The sequence below is a fragment of the Megalops cyprinoides genome, chromosome 13 (assembly GCF_013368585.1).
Source record: "Megalops cyprinoides isolate fMegCyp1 chromosome 13, fMegCyp1.pri, whole genome shotgun sequence".
Taxonomy (NCBI): Eukaryota; Metazoa; Chordata; class Actinopteri; order Elopiformes; family Megalopidae; genus Megalops; species Megalops cyprinoides.
Window position 1 is genome coordinate 7,582,448 of NC_050595.1, and position 26,462 is coordinate 7,608,909.

The 26,462-nt window shown below is 44.3% G+C and overlaps 1 protein-coding gene across 3 annotated transcripts in view; it reads left to right on the forward strand.

Annotated features, from left to right (window-relative positions):
- The first annotated feature begins 3,451 nt into the window (after nucleotides 1–3,451).
- usp47 (ubiquitin specific peptidase 47) overlaps nucleotides 3,452–26,462 on the forward strand; it is a 29,613-nt gene continuing 6,602 nt past the window's right edge. The window contains exons 1-20 of one of the 3 annotated variants that reach the window (XM_036543428.1): nucleotides 3,452–3,686; nucleotides 11,474–11,533; nucleotides 14,287–14,481; nucleotides 15,312–15,425; nucleotides 15,858–16,011; nucleotides 16,200–16,296; nucleotides 16,400–16,545; nucleotides 16,793–16,872; nucleotides 17,522–17,671; nucleotides 18,437–18,532; nucleotides 18,932–19,084; nucleotides 19,984–20,142; nucleotides 20,676–20,807; nucleotides 22,161–22,237; nucleotides 22,662–22,717; nucleotides 22,904–23,016; nucleotides 23,472–23,576; nucleotides 24,297–24,504; nucleotides 25,140–25,255; nucleotides 26,265–26,384. In XM_036543428.1, coding sequence (XP_036399321.1) covers nucleotides 3,642–3,686; nucleotides 11,474–11,533; nucleotides 14,287–14,481; nucleotides 15,312–15,425; nucleotides 15,858–16,011; nucleotides 16,200–16,296; nucleotides 16,400–16,545; nucleotides 16,793–16,872; nucleotides 17,522–17,671; nucleotides 18,437–18,532; nucleotides 18,932–19,084; nucleotides 19,984–20,142; nucleotides 20,676–20,807; nucleotides 22,161–22,237; nucleotides 22,662–22,717; nucleotides 22,904–23,016; nucleotides 23,472–23,576; nucleotides 24,297–24,504; nucleotides 25,140–25,255; nucleotides 26,265–26,384 — 2,376 coding nt within the window. In that variant the 5' untranslated portion in view covers nucleotides 3,452–3,641. The remainder of the gene's footprint in view (nucleotides 3,687–11,473; nucleotides 11,534–14,286; nucleotides 14,482–15,311; nucleotides 15,426–15,857; nucleotides 16,012–16,199; nucleotides 16,297–16,399; nucleotides 16,546–16,792; nucleotides 16,873–17,521; nucleotides 17,672–18,436; nucleotides 18,533–18,931; nucleotides 19,085–19,983; nucleotides 20,143–20,675; nucleotides 20,808–22,160; nucleotides 22,238–22,661; nucleotides 22,718–22,903; nucleotides 23,017–23,471; nucleotides 23,577–24,296; nucleotides 24,505–25,139; nucleotides 25,256–26,264; nucleotides 26,385–26,462) is intronic. The other 2 variants (XM_036543429.1, XM_036543430.1) reach the window with 2 other exon arrangements.

The window sequence follows — 26,462 nt, forward strand, 5'->3', positions numbered from 1 at the left end:
CATTAATTCATTGTTTTGGCATATTTCATGGTAGAATCGTTCTCACCATGGGGAACACACAGAACATATTGATACTTGTCTGGAAAATGCTAATAAAATAAAGCTTTGTAATACCATTAAATTGATTAAATTGCATTTTTGAGAAGCAAATACAGAATGCTTGGACCCTGGATCCATGGAGTCACTGTAGGAATTAAGCAAAATTAAAAACATGCTGAGTGACATGTAGTGTCCCACTAAACATATCGGACCTAAACATGCTGAAGTCATTTATGTTGAGTGAGGAGACATGCATTTAGTAGAATGTTTTTCACTTTCACATAGTATGTATCATTTCTGGTGAGGTCCCAGCTTGCTTAAGGGGGTGGTATACACCATTGGTGTCCCGGTATATTGGTATAACATGTGTTCACAGAGAATGGCCTGGCTGTTTCAAAGGTATATGAAAATATTTATTCTTGGTGTCTCTACTTTGATTTATTTTACAGTATAATATATCACTGACATTTGACCCAGCAAAGGGACAATATTTCTCATCAAAATCAAAATAACTGCGCAGCCACATAACTTGTTTGGAGAAGTTCAAAATGGTCATCGCTCAATGTTATGTCATTGTTGTCTTTGGCTCTACTGAAGGGGGACTGAGCAAGAGATAAATAAATGACTTTTTAAACCTGGTCCTTGGAATCTGTTGACTTGGGTTACTCTGGCTATAGTGGTGGCCAAAACTAATCACTAAAGCTTAAGGACACACTGTTCCAAAATGGATACATCACGCTGTTCATAAAAGCAGCAGAAAAGTAAAGATGTGAGCATATCAGACTCTGTATTTGGTTTGTCTCCATGGCATCAAGATCCATAGGATGTGCTACCTGACCTGGCTGCACAAGGAAAACAACACAACCAGGTCATCCAGTTCTGTGAGTGTTAATGAACCTACTTTGATTGTGTAGAGACCAGTCATTTGCTCAGCTGACCATACAATGTATCTGAGAATACTCTAAAAATTTGAAGTGATATTTTTATAATTCAAATGTGTTGAATGATCAATTTGGGTATGAGCAACTAACAGGCCTCCACACAAACACAGCCGTGAGGAAATTACATTTGAGTTTGCTTTCCCGGCCTGCGCCCATGGAGCCAATGTATTTCAGTGTGAACTCAGTGCAAGCCAAAATGCATCTCATTGGTTGAGGCATTTAAGCAGGGCAACACATTTTCTTTTAGTGCCATCTGAGCATTTAACTGCCCTTTCATCTTCCACACAGCTTAACAGATAAAAAAAAAAAAAACATACCGCCCCATGTGACTGACTGGCTTTTTCATAGGTCACATCTGATATCTGCATACATTTGATCTCTGATTAAATGACATATGGTAAGTGTCTATTACTTTTCACATGATACACAAACACAAAGGTACATTTGTGATGAGATAAGGCCATGCAAATAAGTGGCCTTGGAATCTCATGGCAGATTTTTTTCTGTAAATGTAATCAAATAAAATACAAACACAGAAGAAATCTGATTAATAACAAAGGATTCTTATTTACAATATAGAAATTATGCACCAGACAGTTTAAACTGAGGTGTCTTTGCTCCAAGAACTTCAAACCACACAAAATTAGGACTGGTAACCTCTGGGACAACTAATGTTACCATGCTGGAATTTGTCCAAAAAAATAATGAAAGTATTAGGCTGAATGTAATTTGCAAAACTTAGCTTAGTATTCACTGTTCCAATCTCGTGTCATTGAGTTAGAACATGAGAGAACACCATAAATACCACCTCACGTCCTTCCTGATTACTCAGCACTGCTCTATAAGACTGTAATATGTAAAATGCCCTTTGACGACAATGTGTGAAACTCATACATGAAGACCCCTCGCTCATGCTGGGGTCTTTAGTTTGGCTGGGGTTTTGTGGTTTTACATTTTACTGGTTGATTTAGCAGAAGTTCAGTGAATGACAGTAAAAATCTATTTTTTCCTGGAATAGTTATTGATAGATGGAGGAGCAAAGAATATAATCTCAGCACTGATCATCATAATTTAAGAAGAAAGGCCAATTAACCAATTAACTAACTATTGATGAAATTAATACACAATATATGATTACAAAGCAAACTTTAAGTCTGAGGTACAAGGCCAAACATAATAGCAGGAAAAGGCTACAATCATCTGTAATCCAAATAACAAGCCACAGAACTACCTCAGTAGACGTGTAGGGTGAAGTGTGAAGTATTTCTTGAGGGATATTAAAAAAAAAACAGTTTCTAGAAAGGTATAACATCTCTGGACAGGTATAAGGTCTGGTTTCCTCTGCAAGGGATCATGAGTTTTTGCTCAGTGAGCTAATGGTGTCTCTTGTGAATAGACCTGTTGTGATGTGATCCTCAAACAGACCTTGCTCTCAGCTGAGAACTGTCTCATTGTGGAACTGTACACATCCTGTCCCCGTACTGTCGCTATACTTACTGTATGCACTTTTGTACGTCGCTTTGGAGAAAAGCGTCTGCTAAATAAATAAATGTAAATGTTCACAGGTTAGATGCCCATGTGGAACTCACCACTTTAGCTTTATAGACCTAATGCTTATTGGCTGCCTAAAGTTGTTGAGGATGCTCAGATTGGTTGTAGGTAGTGAAATGTTCTGTGAAGCTTTGACATCACTGGCTACATCGGTCATATCTTCTCTGTGATTACAGAGGGAATTTGGTACAATTTGTGTGACCAAGATCTGCAGATCTATGGCTTGCATTCCTGAAAGTGAAAGCATTTATTGTACAGTTGTTACATTACATTACTTTACACTATTGTCATTTAGCAGACACTTTCTCTAGAGCAACTTACATAAATTAAAGGTTTTTCCGATGTTATTCATTTATACGGCTGGATATTTACTGAGGCAACTGTCGATTAAGTACCTTGCTCAAGGGTACAGCAGCAGTGCCCCCATGGAGAATTGAACCGGCAACCTTTTGGTTAAGAGTCCTGCTCCTTAACTAACACCACACAACAGATTGTTAGCAATATACACATAAATTGCAGACCTCCCTACAAGCCTTGTTGTGTTCCCTCTCTACCTTCATGGTCCACTAAAATGGGGCAAGCAAAGGTAAACTCGTCTTTGACACAGAAAGTAATGAGCGATGAAACTCTAAATGTTGCACAAGTTCTCAAACATGTGGAACTTTTTCCAGCTAGGACTCTAACTAAAACATAAGGTCTTTGGTTACATACATGTAAGTATTACATACAGTATTGGCATAACATATATAAACTGCAACATAGCACGCTGTACATACATGCATGCTGGTGTAGTGAGGTTATTGGAGGTTACATTGTGTACATCCCATAAGGACGTCAAGGATGTTTAGGAAGTGACGTTAGGGGCCGGCTGAAGTCTCGCGAAACTGAGGCACAGCCATTTTTTTCCATTGATTGCTGTTTGTGCTTAGGTGGTGTAGCTAATAGAAAAGAAAGTATCGGCGATCACTTTGGTTACAAGTTTTTATTCGTTTCGTCTTCGTTCGTTTTGGATTAAAAAACCACACACAAACAATGTTTGTGTACGTCGCCTTAAATCTTTCCCGTTGACATCCGAGCTCGGCTAGATGTCCGTTTAAAACTGTCGCACAAATGGAAATGGTGCCCAGCGAGGAAAACCAGCTCGTACCCAAAGAGGTGAGATTATCACATACACACAGAGACCGGGTTTTGGCACCGACAGGCCCTTATCCTGTCCTCGCATATGATGAAGTAAACCAGTTGGTTTAGGCCGGGGAAAGCGGTAATGGCGTTGTACTAGCAAATCGCAGATTACTAGTAGCTAGATAACGTTAGATGGCTGATACACAAACCCCCTAGCTCCCAAGAGCTAACGTTAGTTAGCTAACTAGACAGATTGCTAAGGAAGAAGTGCTAAGTGTAGCTAGCTTGTTCAGCTAGCTACTCTTTTTAAAACAAACCAAGAGCGTTGGTTTAATGAAAGATAGCTGAAGTTAAACTGCAGTTAGCGAGCAGCTAACCAGCTGGTCCAGCTGTGTTGTTCCCTAGCGACACAAAATCTGAATCGGTAGTTCAAATTATGGATTAACCGGATTTATAAAACCGATTGCCGATATGTCAACATTGTTTTGAAGAGAGGTTTAGTAGCCTGTGAGCTAACGTTAGCCAATATTTGCGGCCTTTGTGATCTGATCATGCTTTTAGCTAGCTAATTAGCGTGACTAGCTAGTGATCTTGCTTTCACACATCTACGTAGCTAGGTAGTTAAACAAGAAAATCCTGCTTTATGCAGTTTGTGATTTTAGCTAACGATCTTGGTTTCATCTACAGGCTTGAGTAACTTGGCTAGCTACATGCTGTTTGATGTTAAGGTTAATAAACAATGACTAGGATGCTCACTGGCTAGCTGTCTTGCTAGCTACGACAACACGACAGACCTATGTTGTTAAAAAGACACGTAACGTTAGCTAACTAGCTGAACTAGCCAAGTCATTTTGTTGTTGGGCCAGTGTTAACCTTAGCTAGCTATGTTAGCTACTTAACTTTTTAGTTACGTAGTACATTTGGTGTATCTAAGAAACTAGTTATGTTTCGTTCAGTTTGACTTAAGTAATTGCAACCGGTTAGTTAGACAGTCAGCTAAATTTAAAAAAGTAGAATTTTAAGTTTGATGTCGTTTGTTACATAGCTAATCTACTATTGGGGGACAGTCGCACGAAGCACAAAAATGGCCCTGTGACATGAGCTAGCTAACGTAATCATCTCGAATATGGTACAAGACCAGAGGGCAGCAGAGTCAGTATGCAAACTAATGTGTAACTTGGTGGCAAATGATTTAGCATCAGTTTAAAGCAAGCCATTTCGGGTAAAAATACTCTCGATTTCTCTCTGGATTAGGATTGTTGTTTTCTGTCTTTGCGCCGTTTCATAGTTTTTAGTTTCCAAAAAATGTACAAACATTAAGTACAGAAAGTACACAATTAAGTACAAACACTCTTTAGGTGGACAAGATTGATATTAGACAAAGAATAGACTTTTAGGCAACTGTGGGCTGGTTTTGTCGAAGATGAATTTACAGACGATAAAAAATTGCGTAACGTGTATAAATATTACACGTGTCCTGTAGCACAGCAGCTAATCGCGGTGGTAAATTTCTCCTGGCGAGCCAATGCCTCAAGAGTGGGCAAAATCATACCAACTGTCCAAGATGCGGCTTGTATTTGTCATGGTTCAGCGTGTAGTTTGCCTAATACAAATTGAAAATAACAAACAAAACGCGAAACAAATTCAAGAAAATGTATTCATGTGTTTATGGTACCTAATATGTCATTCGCCGATGCTTTTTCACCCCCCTCGCAGGTCACATTCCGCTATACTGTGCCCCGTACTGTGGGAACGCAAAATGGTCATCCGAGTTTCACTTTAATTTCCGCGGCTACACCTGACTTTGAATTTGTGACATCACTGGAAGAGGTCAAAACGGCCCCTCGCACTACCATTACAAGCCAGCTGTTAACACACCGCGACAAATTTAGATGTTTTTTTTTTTTTTACTTTAGTGAATACTATACTATATTCTATAACGTTATACAGCTATCCCCATGGAAGCCATCTTGAAAATTACAGAAACATTGAAATTTAAGGTGAAGGGAGTACTGTAAATCCTCAGACATTAGCGACAGTTTCGCGGTTCTTGCCGTCACAACTTGGTACATTTTACGTTGCAACAGTAAATTATAGTCTACATGCATTCATTAGGCAAATTAAGTCTTCCTTTTAATAACATAGCTGTGGGTTTGGCAGCACTCAGGATTGTAAAGGGTGAGGATGCCGCTTCCTTCAGTTGCAGATCATAGATTACCCGCTTGTCTGTCAAATCGCCGCAACGCCTCTTGATTTATTTCTGGGAATGTTGTTTAATCACACCTAAAATGTGAACTATGCAGTACATTATGTTGCAATCAGCACAGATCATTCACCTCACTCCTTACAGCATTTTACTAGAAACGTGTTTGAAACGGTGAAATCTGTCAAGCTTGAACGTAAAGCTTTCGGTGGTTTGTTACAGATCCACCTGTGTATGCTTCAGATAGACTGTCTTTTTTGATTGCTGCTGCCATGCTCTGGTTGACTTGGCAGCAGTGAAGTTGCACACAATTAGCATTTGAGTGTCGGTAATAAACTCAATGGACGTGTTTAAATGTGCACATTTGAGCCTTTAAGGGCTTCATGCTTGGCAATCAGCTAAATCAGTACTGTAATGAAGGAAGTTGCCCAGACCACTGAGAGTGCACATCACTCCTGCACAGCCTTGAAAACATCTTGACAAACCTTACTGACCAGCCACTATATTTATAACAAGTAAGGATATTTAGTTATCTAAGCGAGCTAATGCTCTAACTTCCATGGCTAAATAAGCCACATTCGCTTTGTCACATTCACACAACAAAGGAGTACTTACCAAATTTAGTACGAGTTTAATCCATGTCATTGCTTTACGTTGAAGTTGCTCATTAGGCACTGTTATACAGAATGACCTGTGCAGTTTACAATTTTTACGTTATCCATTTATACAGCTGGATATTTGCTGATGTAATGGGGGTTAAGTACCTTGACAAGGAGTACAGCAGTAGTCGTCCATCAGGGGAATCAAACTGGCAACCTTTTAGTTGCAGGCTGTTTTCCGGGCTTATATTCTCATCCATACCTATAGCTGATGATAAAAATAGTAAGCAACCTTGAAGGCTAAAGGGTAGGTTGTATACACTTGTAACATTTTCACCAGTGACATGTCTTTTCTCATGTAAAGCTGCACAGCTATACAACATTATTAAAACAATTCCAGAAAATCAATACAACATACTAGTATCCGAAGGCATTAAAAGAAATACGAGTAATACATTTCCAAAAATATTAACACTATGAATTTTGTACAGGCCCACATTCATCTGTTCATGGCACTGAAAGGAGAACAAGTCTTGTTATGAATGAAATTAAAGATGAAATTCTGGAATCGATGTTGACAGTTTGAGGTGTTTGATTTCAGGGGACAGAATTTTATTGCCTGACAGGATGGCAGTCAGCGTAGGTTGCCGTGCAGTGTTCAGTGAAAGGGCATGCACTTGTGAGAAATTCATTGACAAGCAGAACAAGATAAAAGCAAAATGATGTCATAAAATTAAAACTGATATAAACGATATGATGTAGATGTGTGAGTGGAAAATGGTAATGAATTAGAACTATTAGTAAAAAAAAGGAACCGCAGACATCACGCAGATATTCGAGTGAGGCATCTGGCTGGCTGCATTCAGGGCATGCAGATGGAAAATAAACTGCCTCTTATCCATTCCAGGCATTTGGGCTTAAATTTTCTCAGCCTATCACGATGCTTATTCCCTCTCTACTCCGCACCATCCATCTGTTGGGCCTGTCTCCTTCATTTGTCCGATACGTTTCCCTGAACGGCACCAGGAAAGCCATGCTTGACCGAAGACCCGATCTGGGGGGCTGCTCCGTGCAGTTGAGAGCATCATGCAGTTAAGACCGGAGGTTCCGTTCCAATACCGCGGACAACGTCGTGTCCTTCTGAACGGAACTGCACCTGAGAGGCGGTATGTTCTCCCGTTCTGAAAAATGCCCAGTGAGCCTGCTGACATCGGCTTCCATTACTCGGCGGATTCACTGGGAGTGTGTCGCATCCCCGTGTCCTGTATCTCGAAAGGCAGCTTGCTAAGGCTGTGCTTTGTCATATTTTTTTTTATCACAACAGTCATAAATCTCAGGGCACCTCTATGTCCCGGTCAGTTCCTCGATCTCCGTGTGTGGGCAGCCACTCAGCTGTCCTGGCATCTGCGGGCGAGAGAGGGAGAGGAGCACAAGTATGGGTCCCTTTAGGTTACAGGTCTGTTTTGCGACAGTTGTAAACCAAAGGCAGTTCCCAGGGATATTTTCTAAGGCAAGTTGGACAACAGTATACACTAGAAATGCAGTATACACCACACACACACACACAAACACTGACAACATTTTCCATTGTGGTTAGGATTAATAATAAATTCTTACTGGCTGATTGCGGTGAATTATAGCTGTTTATATGTACAACAAAATGGCCTCTTTCAGCAACATCATAAACAACTGTGGAGGGTGGATGAATGTGCAGTTCAGTGTCATTGAGCCTGTATTTATAGCGGGGCACTGTTATCGTCCATTCATCCATCTGTCTGTTGTGTCCAATATAGTTGCAGTTTAAGCATCTCCCTTTAGATGATCAGATAATCTCTGTTGGGCGAATATACTACCAATTCTAAGGTATATTCCTCTGAACGTCCTCATGAAGAATAAAGGGAAATGAGTTTTGATGGCAAGGGTTTGTTTAGTCTGGGATAGAGTGGGGGGGTGGGGGGGCAGCCGTAGGATAATTCATTTCTTCGGAGTGAAATTGGCTCCCGTTTAATCTGCTCGGGACAGACTTGGCGTAATCACGTCTGCCCAGTGACGAAAGTCCGCTCAGACGGCCCAAAGAGCTGCAATCACACAGCGTTTCATCCTCCTAATCACGCAGATGAGCCCATTGTTCCGTCCTCCTACAGCGCTCGGGACTCCTCCGATCCAGCCCCCGATAGCAATTTAAAATGCTTACATCTCTCTTTTTTTCTGTTGCTGCCATCACTTTCAATACCGTCTATTGTCTCTTGTGGTTTTACTTTTAAAATAGACCAGTAGTTTACCTCCATTGGAAATTGGGAGATTTTTAGTTTCAGGCTGTGTTTTTCAGTACAGTAGTTTGCCATACCACAATTTGAACAGATTTGCTGTTGCTAGAATATATAGGTCTCGTGGATTTTACATGTAAAATTTGCCTGCAGTGCTTTGCTCCTAGAAAATTTGGTTGCACAGAATAGCTCAAGAGTTGCTGGAGTGTGGAGGGGTGGTTGAAATGGTGGCTGCAGTCTCGTCTCAATTCAAATCCATAATGCCGTGGCCTACGTCAGTGGGGTGTGAAGTGACGGTGAGTCAGCATGGTTTCACCATTCCAGGGACACCCGTCCACTTCCTGGAAGCTTCCCCGGTGCTCTGTGCATTCTGATGAAGGATATACTACAACAGTTTACTGATGACAGAATCATATACGCCTGGACAGGATTATGTATAAGCTTTACTTGGCATTATTCATTGAGTATCTAATTATTTTGATGAATTTATTTTTGCACATAGCTGTTGGCGGGACAGGAGTTATTTTCAGTAAGTTGTGTGTGGTGAGTAAATGACCACTAAAAGGCCTGGTGTAGGTCCTGTGGTGTGGAGAGGCCAGAGCTTCAGAGTTCAAAATAAAATAAAAAAAAAAAGCATCCACCTGCTAGCAGGAATTAAAATGCATGACAGAAGTCTTATTCTCCAGGGTGAGTCGGCGGGGAGATGGGGTATTTTTGTCCGCCTGTAATTAGACCTGTGCCTAGTCCTCGAAAGCTGTTATGGAACATGCCCTTGTTGAATTTTGCATTTAATCCAGCTTCTCTTCAGCGGCCAGCACTGTTTAGTGGTTTCACCAATGCTCTGAGAGCTTGGCATTCCGGCTTTTATAGTCAGGTGTAAAAGCTTCAAGCCTCATGTTGCACTTTGCCCTGGGGCACTGTGTTAAAGCTGTAGACGTTTGTACCAGTAATAACAGCAAGGGTAGTAGGGAATGCAATGTCCTGTTTGGTCTCGCTATACTTTTTAATCCATCACTTACTTAGTATTATGCCATTTTCCTCCTAATTAGAAGCGCTCATGAATGTTTTTTTTTTTTAACAAACCAGCATTTAATTTTTTTCTGCATTTACTATTATACTATATTTGCAGATGTTTGAAAACAGAAATACTTGTTTAATATTCTTGGCAAATCTACAAAAACCATCTTTAAAATACTCTGTTTCAGCTTCCAGATTGTTATGTGTTTGGAGATCAAACTTATGCGCGACCCGTCCGAATTTCAGAGGGGAATGAGTGGCAAAATGAGATTCTGATTTGTTGTATTTTTATTTAAAAAAATAAGTGTGTTTCAATAATTTTTCTTTTAACATAAAAAGAAAAATGTTGGATCAGATCATCCACTGTGCACCAACAACATGTCTGCAGACTTAATTGCCAACCACATGCTTTCACGGTGTTCCCATTGTAATCGAATGCCGCAGGGAGTGCGCATGATCAGCCCGCTGTGTGTGACATTGAAAGGCTGAAAGGCTGGTGCGTACACACACTATTGTGGCACAAACTCACAGGCACCAGCAGGTCAGTCAATGATAAACACAAGACCATTATTCACAAGACCAGGCCTAGTGTAAGTAGCATTAAGTAAAATGTAAGTAGCATTTTACTGATGTACCATTACCTTAGTTTAATGTAAGGTTATGCCAACGGTGTTCACATAAAAACTTGGGAAAAAAAATACACAACCGGAATGATCGTGTGAGTGGGAGTTTTGCAACACATCTGAATCATGAGTCATGAGTAAATCCTGTAAAAAGTTAATTGTATGTTAATCTGAATTTAAGTGGTTGTTTCTTAGTATTTGCAGAATATCCATGCAGTCGCTAAACAGACATCCAGTTAACCCTGTAATATGCTGAAAAATTCACAGGAAAGTGTTCTGTGTTGTAGATGCAGACTGACCTACTCAAAAATGTCCTCAAAGTAAATGGGCCCTCAACTTTAAGTAAATCTCATCATAGGGTTAATGAAAAAGCCTGCCCTCTGGATGAACCAGACGTGGCCCTTGGTCATGCCAGCCGCAGGTTGGGCAGTTTGAAGATGGTTCCCTCTGCACGAGGCTCTGTCCGCATCGGCCTGGAGTCAGCACACTGCATTATTATCCCTGTTTAAAAATACCCCTAATCTCATAATACACTTTGATGTGTTGACACTGGTTGGCCCTTTATAGCCTTTTGGCAAGTTCTCTTACTTTCACTCGGAGCGTTTGGCGGGGGCAGTGTTCTCCATGAGAATGGAGACTTGTGATCGCATCAGGCCACTGGATTTTGAAGGAAGTCAGTAAGAGTAGTTCCCACCCTCTTAGCTCCCACTGCCACCAGAGCAAATCTGCCTGTGCCTGATCCTTTCCTGCAGCGCCTTGCTGTGTCATACAAGCGCTCCTCCCTCCCTCAAATGTCCTCTTACGATACCACATACACACCCATGTGTTGTGCAGTTCCCTGCTAAGGGCCATCAGCACAGCACAAAGAAGACGCTGAAAGGCCACTCATTGTCTTGCATTGCCAGCAGAGCTGTCTTTTGATAAGAGTGGCCTAAGCAGTTATTTAACGGCTGTTGTCTCTGTCAAGTCTCCTGCATCTGGACTGACCCACATTTATAGGGATGCGTGGTGGTAGAAACGTTTGCGAGTATATTTAGCAGTTTAAGGAAATGTGAGTGTTCTGTGTGTTCGTATGCCACAATGTGTTTTTAACCCCTCTTCATATCACCAGGGTATGCTTTGGAGTTGCAGACAGAGTATTTTTGAGGAGATGAAGAAGAAATTTGCCCAGGTAGCTCCAGAGATGGAGCTGTGTGTGTGTGTGTGTGTGTGCGCGCGCATGCACGCTCGCTCGCTCGCTTTTGTGACTGCATGCCGTAGTCAGTCTGGATGCTGTGGTCTGCTGGCTTGCCCACCTAATTAACATTATTTACTTCCTAGTCCTGGAACAACCCTGTCAGCTGACTGTAAACAGCCAGGCCCAAAATAACTTGATGGAAATTGTCATTGTTCATTTGGAACTGCGGGGCTCAATGCTAAGCCACTCTGAGACAGTAATTTCACAGACCCAGATACAATTATATCTATAAATGTTATATGTTGTAATACTGCATCCTGCAATGTGTTGTCAGACCTGAATACAATGTGTGTGTGGTTTTTGTTATGTTTTTGAAAGTACATTTTTACAGTTTTGGTTTGAACATTGGTCTCCCCTAAAATCTGATAGCGGTCAAAATCTGTGTTGGTCCTCTTTGTTGTGAAATGGCCCATTATATTTCGTATTGCAGAACCCTGCAAATTTTTCAAGAGACATATTGGAATACAGACTGACTGCAGTGTAGCCAGGGGAGTATGGAATTTGATTAATTTGTTTCAGAAGACCAGGCAGATAATATCTTAAAGCAATGCTGAGTGGTACAACTTATGTATTCTTTACAGTCTATCACAGGTTTGAAGATACGGTTTCTCAATACTGTTTAATCAATTAATTCTTCCTTTCCAGAGGAGAACAGTTAGCATAACTGCGATATCAGTTGCATTTAATGTTTGCAAGTTAGGACAATAATCATCAACCGGTATCAGTCTTTACATCCCTGGTGTTGAATGTAGGCTTCACAGCCCCTTTCTTGAGCTTTTAATGTTGGGTTGTGCAATGAAGCTTTTTTCAGGGGTAAGTAAACAGCTGAAAAGAGACTAGCTGGTTTCAGAACAAGCATATCATTTAAATGAGACAGTGGATATTGAAAGCAATTTAAACAACATCAGTACATTTAAACGTAACGCTGGTGCTGTCCCAGTGGGCTCAGGTGCTGGTGTTAGGGTTAGAGTTGAACCTTTGACCCAGGTAAATACCTGAGAGCAGGTCAGCTACAGATTTCACCTAGTTGTTCAGAGCTCAGCTTGAGACAGAAGACGGCCACCATGAAGGTACTCTACAGCTGGGCAAGATAGTGAGCTAATGTGCTGCTAGGCTACGAGTGTCTCATACCCATTGGGGAAAGAACTGCCCGGTCCCAAGTGTCTGTGTTGCAATCTGATGGACAGCTGACAGAAGGAGAGAAGGCCCGCATGCCCATATGCTGTTGTTGTTGTTGAACATGACTAGATGTGGGCCAGCTCTGTTGCTTCATCACTGTTCACACTTTCTAAACCCAAGTGTAGTTTTCCGCAGTCTCAGTAAAAATGGGATCCAGTCTTAAATTCTTCTTTTTGTCTGGTATCCTTCCCAGTGATTGGTCCTGTTGGAAACTACTTTGGCCTTCGCTGTCACAGTCTGTAGTATACATGTGACCGATGTGCGTGACCTAGTACTTTTGATTGTGGTGACATGTCAATGCTGATAAAAGGGAAATTAGGCTTGGCTTTGAAGAGAAGGCCAAGTGGAAATGACATACCTTAAAGATGAATGTTATCCTCAATCACTAACAAGCATGCACATCTTTAAATCATTCTGACAGTTGCCTTGCTATTTAAAGGGAGTTCTGCAGTGCAACTTTCATTGCTTTAAATAGCTGCTTATAGCCACCGTTTGAGTCCATGAGAAATGTGTGCCGTCCACCGTGGTTTTGTACAGTATCAAGGCTGTTTTTCAGCTTGTTCATACGCCTCCAGGCTTACCATTTTAAGCCGTATCTTCTAAGAGCTTAACCTAACAAGGTCTGCAGTAGGTCATATTAATACTGCATTACATTAGCTTGGTGCTGTACTTCCTTGTGTTGTGTTTACTCACTGGTGCCTTAATGTTAGGGCTGTATGTCAGTATGTTACTTGTGCATACACTACATATTACAGTTCACTTTATGATGCTCTTATAAACACGTTAATCCATATGCTTGGGATTTATACTTCCTAGATATAAACTTCCCTTCTGTAAGAATACAAGTAAGAGTAAAAAGAGTTAAGTTTTGATAGAGTGGCTTGTAATGGAGTGATAGTAATCATACTCACAACCAGATTATATTTTTAGGTTCTGAGCAGAGTAATACAAATGTAAATACGGTATACAGTTTGCACATTATTTTAACTCCTGAGTTAGCTTTTCTAGAGGCGAAAACAGGACAAGATTTTGATCCCCCTTGAACTTTGTCACGTCAGTGTTTCACTGGCCTCATGGAAATATGTGCAGACTGAAACCTTGTCTTGTCTTTATCACACAATAAAGCAAATTTCAGAGCTAAAATAGCATGAAGGCTTTACATTTTATTGGCTCAGTTATCTGTAATAATGTAATAATGATAGTGAACACATTGTTTTCAGATCACAACAAGAAGTTAGGCAAACAAATCACCATACATAAGTAATATTTTTATTTGAGAAGGCTGGTTTTCTTAATTGTTCCCCTTGTTTTTAAAACGCAGGACCTAAGTGAATTAACGTCTGCATTGTGTGTGTGTTTTCTAACACATGGCATCAGCGGTGCGATTGAAAAAAAACGCATCGTCTGCGAGAGCTGTGGGTTGCGTTTGACGTGTGAGTGGCTGGACGCTGCCCGTCTGTCTGTCACTCACACGGGCCCGTTTTTGCCCCCCCCTCCTCCCCCCCCAGATTGAGAATGCTGCCGAGGAGCCGCGAGTGCTGTGCATCATCCAGGACACCACCAATGCCAAGACCGTCAACGAGAGGCTGACCCTCAACCTGCCGGCCTCCACCTCCCTCGCCAAGCTCTTTGAGGATGTGGCTCACAAGGCGGGCTACGTGAACGGCACCTTCGACCTGACGTGGGGCAACATGGCCGACATGGTGGGTTCCCACACCCTGGCCCCCACTTAGGGAGTCTTAGGAACGCAAATAAATTGCACAGAGAGTGTCCCCGTTGACCTGGCTGGAGTCCGCTTGGTTAGGCATAATCTGGGCGATCCTCTCTCTCTGGCTGTAGAACGTGTGAGCTGGACATTAGGCCAGTGCGCGATTTATCCGAAACGTTTCATTCTTATCTTGAAGCTGGCCAAGCACAATAGAAAAAGAACTCTCATGTGCTCTGTCTGAGCAAGCTTAGGAATGTACCTCTGTAGATGCCAGTCTTTTTTTTCCCCCTCTCTCCTTGTCTGAGAGTCAATCCTGCCATGTGACTCAGGGTAGCAGCCCAGTGGCTGCAGTTACCTGGCTGAGTAGGTCAGTGGATTAAACCCGTTGTCCACCGGAGAGTGGGGGAATAAGACGGGTGGGATGAAAGGGGGGGCCGAACCCACTGTAATCCTATGAAGTGCTCTAAACCGAATGCAAACCCACATGTTTGTTTTTGCTCTGGATTCAGTTTTAAAATTGTATTCCTCCCCCACTGGCTTACATTTGACTGGCGCTGGGCTTGACCGAGATGAAGCCTTTGAACACAGTGTGTGGTGGCCTTTTTTTGTGTGTGTGTGTGTGTGTGTGTGTGTGTGTGTGTGTGTGTGTGTGTGTGTTGGGCTATAGCGTTTTGTTCCCTTTCTGCCATTTTGCATGGGCTTAGCACCAGAGAAATATCAGTTAGGATCTGAGGTTTTCTGGTATTCGTGCAGACCTGTCTGCCTTTCGCCCCAGGCAGTGCAGCTCCTGCCCGCTTCACTGTCCCCGCTGTTTCACTGTCACAGGCACCGTTGGACCACGGCAGTGAGATGTCACTCACAGAATCTGGGTTCGAAGCTGGGAAGAAGAACTTCCTCCAGCTCACAGATAAAGACGGCGAGCAGCCTCAGATAGCATCGGTAAGTGGAGACACGTTTATAAAACTGCAAGTAGCTACTAAACCCGCCCCTTGCTATACTTTGACATCCATTACAGTGGTCTTTAATTCGCTAAGATGCTAACAGTGGGTTGTCATTAGGGAGTGTAACTGTCTCAGCAGCTGTTGGCTTGGAGTCGCATGTCAGTGGCCTTACTAAGGCCTAAGGTCCCTAAGTGTAAATTTAATCTATTCCTGAATTGTTCTCTGCCATTTTCCAGCCTCCTGTGTTAAGGCCTTGGAAAACTTAGTGTGCTGTTCAGTTCAGTTTACCTTCAGATGGTATGGCTGGTAGCTTAATGGTGTCTGGAACTCCCAAACTGGGCAGCGACTGGGACAGCATGTTGCAGCGCTTCGGAAGCGCTGCCTCTGACCTCTGACCTCTGACCCCTCCCTTGTCTGATGGTGTGCGCAGGACGAATCGGGTACAGCGGACAGCAGCGGCCTGGACGACAGCTCCCAGGACCGCTTCATCGGGCCTCTGCCCCGGGACGGCACCACAGGCTGCAGCAGCGACTACAGCAGCCCCAGCTACTCCTACTCCTCCATACTCAACAAGTCCGAAACAGGTAGGCCTGCCCCACACACAGCCTTCTCTAACTCCCTCTATACTTACTCTATCATACTCAGCAAGCCCCAAACAGGTAGGCCTGCACAAAGCCTTCTCTTTCTGCATCCTGTCAAAAGTGGACCCTGCTTCCTGTAACGTCCTGTAACGTTGGCCTCTGAACCCAGCATTCTGTGTCTCCCCCTACAGGATACGTGGGCTTAGTCAACCAGGCCATGACCTGTTACCTGAACAGCCTGCTGCAGACGCTGTTCATGACGCCGGAGTTCAGAAACGCGCTTTACAAGTGAGCAGCCATTATCCCCCTCTGTAAGGCTAGCGGTCACGTGCGTGTGTGTGTTGAGGGCGGCTCTGACTGTGCTTTCCCCTCCCCTTTCCCCTCTCCCCAGCTGGGAGTTTGAGGAGTCTGAGGAGGACCCAGTCACGAGTATCCCGTACCAGCTGCAGAGGCTGTTCGTGCTCCTTCAGACTAGTAAGAAACGGGCCATCGAGACCACGGATGTGACGCGAAGCTTCGGGTGGGACAGCAGTGAGGGTAAGCCTCCGGCCACAGTTAGCATTTAGCATGCATTTCCTGCGTTAAGAAAAAATTACCAAAGCTTAACATTTCGGTTAAGGGTTCAGCAGCAAGGACAAGAGTTACAGACCTGGTGAAGCAGGAGACTGTTTTGGGGATTTCACAGCTGGATGTGAAGCGATTGCTTTTGTCTCAGTGTTCAGGAAGTGGGCTGACGTGTGTGTGAATGTGTGTATATGCGTGTGTGTGTTTGTGTGTGTTTCAGCCTGGCAGCAGCATGACGTCCAGGAGCTGTGCAGGGTCATGTTTGATGCTCTGGAGCAGAAGTGGAAGCAGACAGAGCAGGTATTGGATTAACCCCGCCCCTTTTATTAAACGGCAGCAATCAACAAGAAAGATGGCAACTCGCCTGTGCAGAAGAACAAAGTGTCTGCCGATAAGTCAAAAAACAATAACCTTTAACATGACCCAGGTCTGTTGTCCCAAAATGGCATTTCTGCAGCAGTTTTATTTCAATAGGGATGGAAACTGGCTGAATTTGATTTACTGACCTGAGTGTCAAACAGAGCTCTGAATATGTTAACCACATCGAACGTTGCTTTGCTTCTTCACAGACTGAAAGGGCTATTGTTCATGCGGGGTTTTAAATAAAGTGATTCACTTGGGGTGTGGTTTTATAACTTTGTTGCTTCCTCTGTTATGCAAGGGACAATATTGGATTCATCTAGGTCATGCAGAGTTCCTAATTTAGTATGGATGTATTTGAAAACACAAGCCAAAAAACTGGGCATTGGAGGATTGAATAAAAAACTTCCTTCACAATTTCCAAAGAGTCCAAATAGAGTAAAGAGAGTTTAAAAAGAGATTCATTTGCAAACAGAATGAGGCTTTGATTCCGGTTCCAGCCAGGCTGGGAAAGTAGCAAATCCATATTAGTAGAAGCTGTTTAAAGGAGTGTCTGAGACAGGAAGACATGCTGTCCTGTCTTTGCCAGGCCGACCTCATCAACCAGCTGTACCAGGGCAAGCTGAAGGACTACGTGCGCTGTCTGGAGTGCAGCTACGAGAGCTGGAGGATTGACACCTACCTGGACATCCCACTGGTCATCCGACCCTTTGGCTCCACCCAGGCCTTTGGGAGCGTGGTGCGTCTGCTAACACCCCCCTCCTGTGACCTGTGTTTAGATGCCATGCTAACTTAAAATTTAGCTGATACATTCAAGCAAAGGTGCTACCTACTGAAGTAGAGGTGCACAGACACTACTCTGGCTTCTGAGTGTGATTAATTATGTTGAAGCATGTGCTAAATTAATATAATTGCCATTTTGCGCATTTCTAGTGGGAATCAGATGTACCCATTATCCCTCTGTGCTGTTAAACCCTTTCATATGTGGATAATTTTATGATATGTGATGCGCGTGATACGTTACATGGTTTGTTATATTTTCATTAGCGTCATTAGGCTTCTCATAGTCCTCACCGCCGCATTTGCTATACTTTGTAACTTTAAATCACTGCTTCCTTAAAGCTAAAATTAGCTAGAATTTTTCCAGTGTAGTGTTCTAATCACACCGGTTTGACCGTACGCACGAAAGGGGTAATTACACCGGTGTGAGGGTACGTGCGAAAGCGTTAAATTCTCTCAGTGTGGAGGGAGAGTGCAGTTGGAGCTAATGAGCTGTAGTGTATTGTAAGCTGCCTCTGGGTAGTCAGAGGAACACGGTGTCTGCTGAGGGAGACAGAAGCACAGGTAAGAAGTGCCTCGAGTGCGGGAGATTCACCGACTGCTAGCACAACATTCTCGCAACCCTGCAGTGATGCACTTGCAGCGTTGCAGAAAAACGGTGGGGCTGTTAGCTGGGGAAAAGCTCTGCTGATCTCGCTTCCCTTGTGGTGCTTCTACGAAACAGGAGGAGGCTCTCCAGGCCTTTATTCAGCCGGAGACACTGGACGGGCCCAACCAGTACTTCTGCGAGCGCTGCAAGAAGAAATGTGACGCCCGAAAGGTGAAACCATCACAAGGCACCGTAGAGCATCCACACATTAACAGATATCTTGATAAGTCAAAGAAGAAAGAACCTTTTAACATGACCCAGGTCTGTTATTCCTTAACAGCATTTCTGCAGCAGTTTTGTTTTAATAGTGATGGAAACTGCCTTAACTCGACTTACTGACCTATGTTGCTTAGGTCACATAGTCTGAAAGTGCATTGTGGGTATTTCTCTGACAATTTATCACAGGTTTCCCTACTTCAGTTGTGATTTGCATGGAAACATGAGCATAGAATATTATTTGCAAAGGGAAAATATTTGGCAGTGAAACCCTTGGGAGGTAAGGGACGAGCCTGTGGAATGGATGCGAAAGGTTCTGCCTCGTTTCTCACCTGTGCCGTGCTCCGGTTTCAGGGCCTGCGGTTCCTGCACTTCCCCTACCTGCTGACGCTGCAGCTGAAGCGCTTCGACTTCGACTACACCACTATGCACCGGATCAAGCTCAACGACCGCATGACCTTCCCCGAGGAGCTGGACATGAGCCCGTTCATCGACGTGGAGGACGAGGTGAGGGGCCGCCGGCAGAAGGCGACACCTCCAAACCACGTCGCTGTCCGAGGCTCAAACTGCGAAGCGTGAAAGTTCCCTTTGTGTTTGTGTCTGTTTCGTATGTATGGTTTCATTGTTGGATTATTATTATTATTATTATGATTAGGGACACAGGACTCTGAACAGATGTCACCAAAAGTCTGTTTAAATGCCTTTCTGGCGCCAGTGTTTTTCCCCACTCTGGCAGTGTCACCTGCATGACTCCACGGGACTGTAACCGTTTTCTCAGTTTCACTGGTGTGTTTTGGAACTTGCGCGGTCATAACACATAACCTTTCGTGTCCAGTGAACAGAGCTCTGGCAAAATTTACAAAACAGCAAAACCCCAAGTCATTTGGAAACCGCCCTACCCTTTGTCTAGGTGACAGGCTGACAAAACGTTTTCCTTGAAATTTTTGACAGTCTCTGCTGCTGCTACTAAATGTTGCTTCGAGAGTATGGTGGTTGTCATAGCAGAAGTCAAGCTAGCACGCTAATATAGCAGCTACTGACAGCTAGTGATTTCCATGGCAGATGTGGGAGAGAGTGAGCGAGAGGAGCTTAAATATGCTACATATCCATACACTGTATCCATTTATAAATATTATTTATCTAGCTCTTGGTGTTTTGATTAGGAGGCTTTCATTATGATGACACCGGTAGTGTGCAGTCTCTTTTTTTAAGACAGTTTTGGTGATGGTGATCAGGTATGCTGTGTTCGGTTTACCTCTGGATCGTTTCCATTTTCTCAGCAGCACTGATTCCACAGATCCCTGCATCTCAGCTCTTGGCTGAAGGGGTTACTGACGTGATGAGGTAATAACCTTCCATGTTGCTGTCTCTGTCCTTCGCTCTCTGTCCCTGCCTCTCCCCCAAAGAAGTCTCCCCAGACGGAGAGCTGCACCGACAGCGGGGCGGAGAACGAGGGCAGTTGCCACAGCGACCAGATGAGCAACGACTTCTCCACGGACGACGGAGTGGACGAGGGGATCTGCCTGGACAACACGAGCAGCACTGAGAGGACGCTGAAGCCAAAGGTACCCCCCCTCCCCCCCCACCACAGGGTCCGCACACTGTACGCACAACATGTCCACGCAGTCTTCCCTCCTTTGGCAGACCGTGTCACTCTGCAGCCTCTTAGGCATCCTCTTGCCTCATACAACTGTCCTGAAAGCAATTCACAGCAAGTCAGTACCAGCACAACCAGATGATTAGTGTCTGTTGCTGCTGCAGTTTAGTAATGTTTTATTAATTGATTGGAAGTGCAAGTATGCAGTACAATTATGGAAATATACACTATATAAGTGCACACTGTACATTGTATATAGTTGGATATGCGTATGTTCTGTTGTGCTGGAAGTCGCTGTGTATAAGAGGGTTTGCTAAATGCATGTAACGTAATGTAAATATAGTATGAACTGGTCTTTTATTAGCCAGTGGACAAAAACTCCCCTCCATTTTGGCCTGTTGTTTTGAAGACCCACTCTGTCCTTACTTTTCCATGTAAGAACGATGAACTCGTGACCTGCGTTCCAGGTGTTTTCATGTTTCCCTTGTGTCCCCTCTCCAGAGTTCGCTGACCTTTGAACTCTTCTCGGTCATGGTCCACTCGGGGAGTGCGGCCGGCGGTCACTACTACGCCTGCATCAAGTCCTTCAGCGATGGCCAGTGGTACAGCTTCAACGACCAGCATGTCAGCAAGGTAACCTCAACTGACATTCTACCTCCCCCCTAGTCAGGTATATCCATACTTATACATATACATCTCTAAGGCAACGCCTTGTATCCATACCTATACATACTCATTTCAAAGGCAAGTGATCCATCACCCAGAAGGCTCATTACATTTTATGTGAGTGGTGTGTCTAAGCAATACTTTTGCAGCTGTGTTGCGGTCAAACATCTTTGGCATGTTAACAAAGAGTTCAGTCAACTTAGTGTAAATGCTGTAGTTAGGCTTTAGTGCAAGGTCTCAACAGATGGGATGGCCTCCAGCTTTTCCCACAGCCTTGATACTAAAGGACACAGCAATCTCGTGTCATGTGGGAACTGCCTTTTGCCTTGTTCTCTGGCTTTCCCCATGTCAACATATTAGTCCCACCCTGTACAGGTCTGCTTCCATGGTGCTTGTGCCAGGTCATCTTGGGTCTGGCAAACGGACCAAACACCTCTATCTAATATTTTCCTGCCCTGTGGCATTCTTCTTTTTTTCCAGTTAAGTTGGAAGAAAACCTTAAAATAACAGAAAAAATGCAATCTCCTCTTTTCCCCTCCAGTTATGTGCCAGTAATGTGTTGTGACAAATATGTTATGTATTTTATTTAATATTCGCACGGAATAAAAGAACAATAAAAGCATTGACTTTTGGCTTGCCTTAGTTAAACAACTACTTTTCGGAAGCCTGTCCTTCAGTGAAGTGAAAGTAAAAGTCAGTCAGGAGAGACCATAGTGTTGTGGCTACATTCATTTCATAACTGGTTTGTCAAAGTCTGAAGTGACAGTGTAGGACTGCTCACTCTTCATATGACTTGGGCTCGTAATTTTCACTTGAAAACACTTACCGAAAACACTTCTTGTTGGCTTTTCCAGGACATCCTTCACTTCCTCAGAGATGTGCTTCCTGCTCAAACACCAACACTACCCCGTGTAACGCCACGTTTACAAAGTATACATTTGTAATCAGTTATATTAAGGTTCTCAGATGTGTGGTCTTTCTGGAGTACAAGGGTTATATTTGATGGTACAGGTGCAGGTACTGTAATCCATTGGCTCACGCTGGAAATGCTTTTTAAAACACAGTAACATTACAATTCCAAAGATGGAAAAAGCATGGAAATACTAGGTGTTACTGGGTGTTTGAAAAGAGTTCTAAGGGCATTGTGCTTTGTACCTCAGCAGCTGTCAGCAGAGTTTTTCGTCAGTAAATGGAGCTTCGCCCGTATAGCAGGATGTTCGGGGGAGGGCCAGGGGCGGAGCTCGCCTCTCGTTGTGTGGCTGACAGTGTTTGGTGCTCCCTCCACCCCGTGCTGAAGTGTGCGATCTCTGTGTCGCACAGATCACCCAGGACGACATTCGGAAGACCTACGGGGGATCCTCAGGAACCAGAGGCTATTACTCCAGTGCCTTTGCCAGGTCAGTGCGGCCCCCTTTCGCCATCCGTCCCTCCCTCCCTCCTTCCACAAGCACCTCTGCGATTTCCGCTAATCGGCCAGAATCCTCCGGGCTGGCGTTTCCCATAAACGCAAAGGCAAGCGTGCCGTCTCGGCCTGGTTGAACTCTGTTTTGATTGCATCAGGCTGGAGTGGTGTTTGCCGGTGCTGCTTATGCTAATGTCTCCCTGCAGTGGCAGGCGGGACGCTGTCCCCGAGCGCACAATGCCTCATTGATTGCCGTGCCGTTTCGTGCCAAATTGATGGGCGTGAGCCCATGGGGAAATGGAACCCGTGGGTGGTGAATATGATTTTCGAGCACCAGAGGAAGGTGCAATCTGGGTGGGCTGATGTTCTGTAGCCGCCTCTCCCCTGCTATACTCATCAGACTTTGTTTATTTTGACAGCTCTACAAACGCATACATGCTGATCTACAGGCTGAAAGACCCCTCCAGGAATGCAAGTAAGACTTCAAAAGAAGAGATAACTCCCAGTTATAATCCTGTTGATGGTGGACAGAGACATTCTTATGTCTAACAAACTCGCAGAGAAAATCCCCAGATGCACTCCGAATGTATCTTGCTACATCTGTTCTGATCACAGGAGCACTGATTGTTACTTATGCGTATTTTCTGATTTGATTGTCCAGAATATTTGGATGTTGAGGACTTCCCAGAGCACATTAAACGCCTGGTCCAGAAGGAGAAGGAGTCTGAGGAGCAGGAGAAGAGACAGCGGGAGATAGAGCGCAACACCTGCAAGGTATGACCCTGTCAACAAGAGCGTGGTTATGACCGTAGTCTTGCTGACGTGGGCATGGTGATCACCCCAGCCCTGCTGACAAGCATGGTTATGACCCCACTCCTGCCAGTGTAGGTGTGGTTATGACTCCAGCCCTGCCAACAAGAGCGTGGTCGTGACCACAGCCTTGCCAACGTGAATGTGGTTATGACCCCAGCCCTGCCAGCGTGGGTGTAGTTATGACCCCACTCCTGCCAGCATGGGTGTGATGATGACCTCAGTCCTGGCAACATGGGTGTGGTTAAAACCCTAGTCCTGCCAATGTGGGTGTGGTTATGACTCCAGTCCCACCAATGTGGGTGTGCTCATAACCCCAGTCCTGCCGACGTGGTTGTGGTTATGATTCCATCCATTCCAGTGTGGCTGTTCATATTAATCTGACCTCACTGCTTCTCCGCCTCTGTGTGTCGGGACAGATCAAGCTCTTCTGCATGCACCCTGTGAAGATGATGATGGTGGAGAACAAGCTGGAGGTGCACAAGGACAAAACACTGAAAGAAGCTGTGGAGATCGCCTACAAGGTACACGGAACAAACCACCCCTTATCAGTAGTGCTGTCTGACCTTCTGAGCAAGAGTGTAGTGATGCATTTTGTTGCTTTATTTTAGTAATTTTCTGTTGGCAGGATACAATGTCTTAGATACTTGCTGACGTTGTATATCCTGGCTGTGTGAAAACAGACAGTGGTTTCAGATCAGGTGTAAGGGAGGCCAGAGTGTGTTCAGAGGATCCGCACTGCAGAATTCTTGAAAGTCACCTCCCCCACAGTGTCAGCATAGCCAAAGTGCATTCTGCAGGTCTCAGATTGAATCCACAAAGGCTCCCTGAATTGATGATGCAGCAGTGACTATATACAGAAATGTAGGTCACAGCGTTGTCTCAGATGAACTCAAGTGCCTGGACTCTTTCCTGTGTACGCGTGTACGTGTGTATGTGTGTGTATGTGAATGCATGTGTATTTGCGTGTATATGCGCACACTCGTGTGTACATTTGTTTGCACATTTGCATGTGTGTGCTTGCGTGTTTTTGTGCGCGCGTGCGTGTTTTTGTGTGTGTGTGGGTGTTTGTGTGCGTGTTTGTGTGCGCGTGCGTGTTTGTGTGTGCGTGCGTGTTTTTGTGTGTGTGTGGGTGTGTGTGTGTCTGTGCGATTTGTGTGTGCGTGTTTGTGTGCGCGTGCGTGTTTTTGTGTGTGAATGTGTGTGCGTGTTTGCGTGTTTGTGTTTGCGTACGTGCGTCACAGCTGATGGACCTGGAGGCCCTAGTCCCTCTGGACTGCTGTCGGCTGGTGAAGTACGACGAGTTCCACGAATACCTGGAGCGCTCCTACGAGGGCGAGGAGGACACGCCCATGGGGCTGCTTCTGGGCGGGGTCAAGTCCTCTTACATGTTTGACCTGCTGCTGGAGACCCGAAGGCCGGACCAAGTCTTCCAGCCATACAAGCCAGGAGGTGAGGAGGCCAACGGCACTGCAGTACAACCTCTGACCACATGGTGTCAGCCTGTTGCCATGCAGTTAGTGTCTACAGCCAGAACTACTGTCTGATAACACTTTCAGCATTTAGATGCTTTGCTCGCAAGCACAAATCATATATTCTCCATATGCCAGTAGGTACGCTTTTCCAAAAATAGTGCTCCCGCTCAAAAGTATTGATGGCAATAAATGGCAGCCTTACAATTAATGGGCTTGCCCACATTACTTCACACACTGAAGTGGCATTCCAGAGCTACCCGGTGTTTCCTCTATTCTGTCAAGTACCTTAGCCTGTATGTGGGAGCGTGGCATACCTGCCATTCCAGGAGACGTTGGTTTTTTAAAAGGGTTCCTGGTGCCCTGTATTCACGTTACTCCATAACGGAGCTGACCGAACATGCTACGCCCGTATGCTGTTTTGTATTGATGTTGTTTTGTCTTGTCATGTTTTCATTGGAGAAAATGAAAAGATGTGTAGTTATTGTTTTTAAAGGTGTTTAGCTATGGTCACGTTTTTGTCACGAGGAGAAACAGTCGTTGACGAATAGTTTTAGTTTTCAGTAACGAATTGAACTCGAGTTTACACCCCTCCTTGTGTGTGTTCCACTCCAGAGGTGATGGTGAAGGTGCATGTGGTGGCGTTGAAGAGCGAGACCATCGCACCCCCGGTCAGTGTCAGGGCTTACCTGAACCAGACCGTCACAGAGTTCAAGCAGCTCATCGCTCAGGTACCGCCTCACAGGCCTGCCCTCGTCTCCTGTTATTAACACATAAAACAGCTTTAAAAGCAGCCTCCATCCAAGCAGTGAAATTTAAATTACATTCGCATTACATTACATTCATTTAGCAGATGCTAACAGCTGAAGGCTTTTGTCACATAAACGAAACCAGTAGACTACAGATGACCGTATCATGCAGTTAGTGCTGGATTTCCTTTCAGTTGATGAGCTCTCCATTAATTAGGCTGGATTGAGCTGTTAATTGAATGTCTTGCATCTGACATTACTTGAGTCTCAGCTGTTAGCACCTGTAGCTTTTTGGAGGTGGCTGTATCGGCACCTTGTAGCAGGATTACTGAATTAAAGCTCTTAAAATATAGCTGCAAGGCCTGTATTTCCTGTGACTTTATTTATCATTTATTTGTGTGAACCTTCCCTTACCCTGGGCGACTTACATTGCTTACATTGTGATTTATTAAACATGCAGCAGATATTTATTGGACATTTATTGCCTCGCTTCATTACTTTGGTCAAGGGTACCGCAGATATGTTTGACATTAATATAGATGTCCCTAAAAGCACAAATAATTTAAAACAATTAAAGACATACTCAATGACCTGGAGTCATTCCAAGGGCCAAGGAGTACATACTACAAAAGGCAATGATGGAGAAAGGATGGAGCTTTGGATTGATATTAACAGTACTGTCTCAGTACAGTACAGGCTCTACCTGTTGAGTTTGCTTTAATGCATATTTTATGGTACAGACAGATTGTACTGTTGAGCTTAAGGTTGGACATGTTGGGCAGGAAGTGGCATTTCTTCAGCAGAAGGCTAGTTCCTTAGCCTCTAAGGCACATCACGGCCCACTGTGAAGAGCATCAACTCTCTAACACATCTTCAGCAGTGGCCTTTTCCTTAAATGCTGGGATATGTGTGTCCGTGCACCCGTTCCCCTGTCCGTTACCCGCCTCAGAGCCCTGGCTCCTGCATTGACACGTGTTTGTTTTTCCCTCAGGCGACCGGGCTGTCTGCAGAAACCATGCGTGTGGTTCTGGAGCGCTGCTATAACGACCTCCGGCTGCTCTACGTGCCCAACAAGACACTGAAAGCGGAAGGGTTCTTCAGGAGTAACAAGGTGCTCGACCCGTCTCCCTGCTCCCCCACAGCTGTCTGTAGATACCCCCCCGCGCGGGGGGGCGAAAGCGCTATTTTT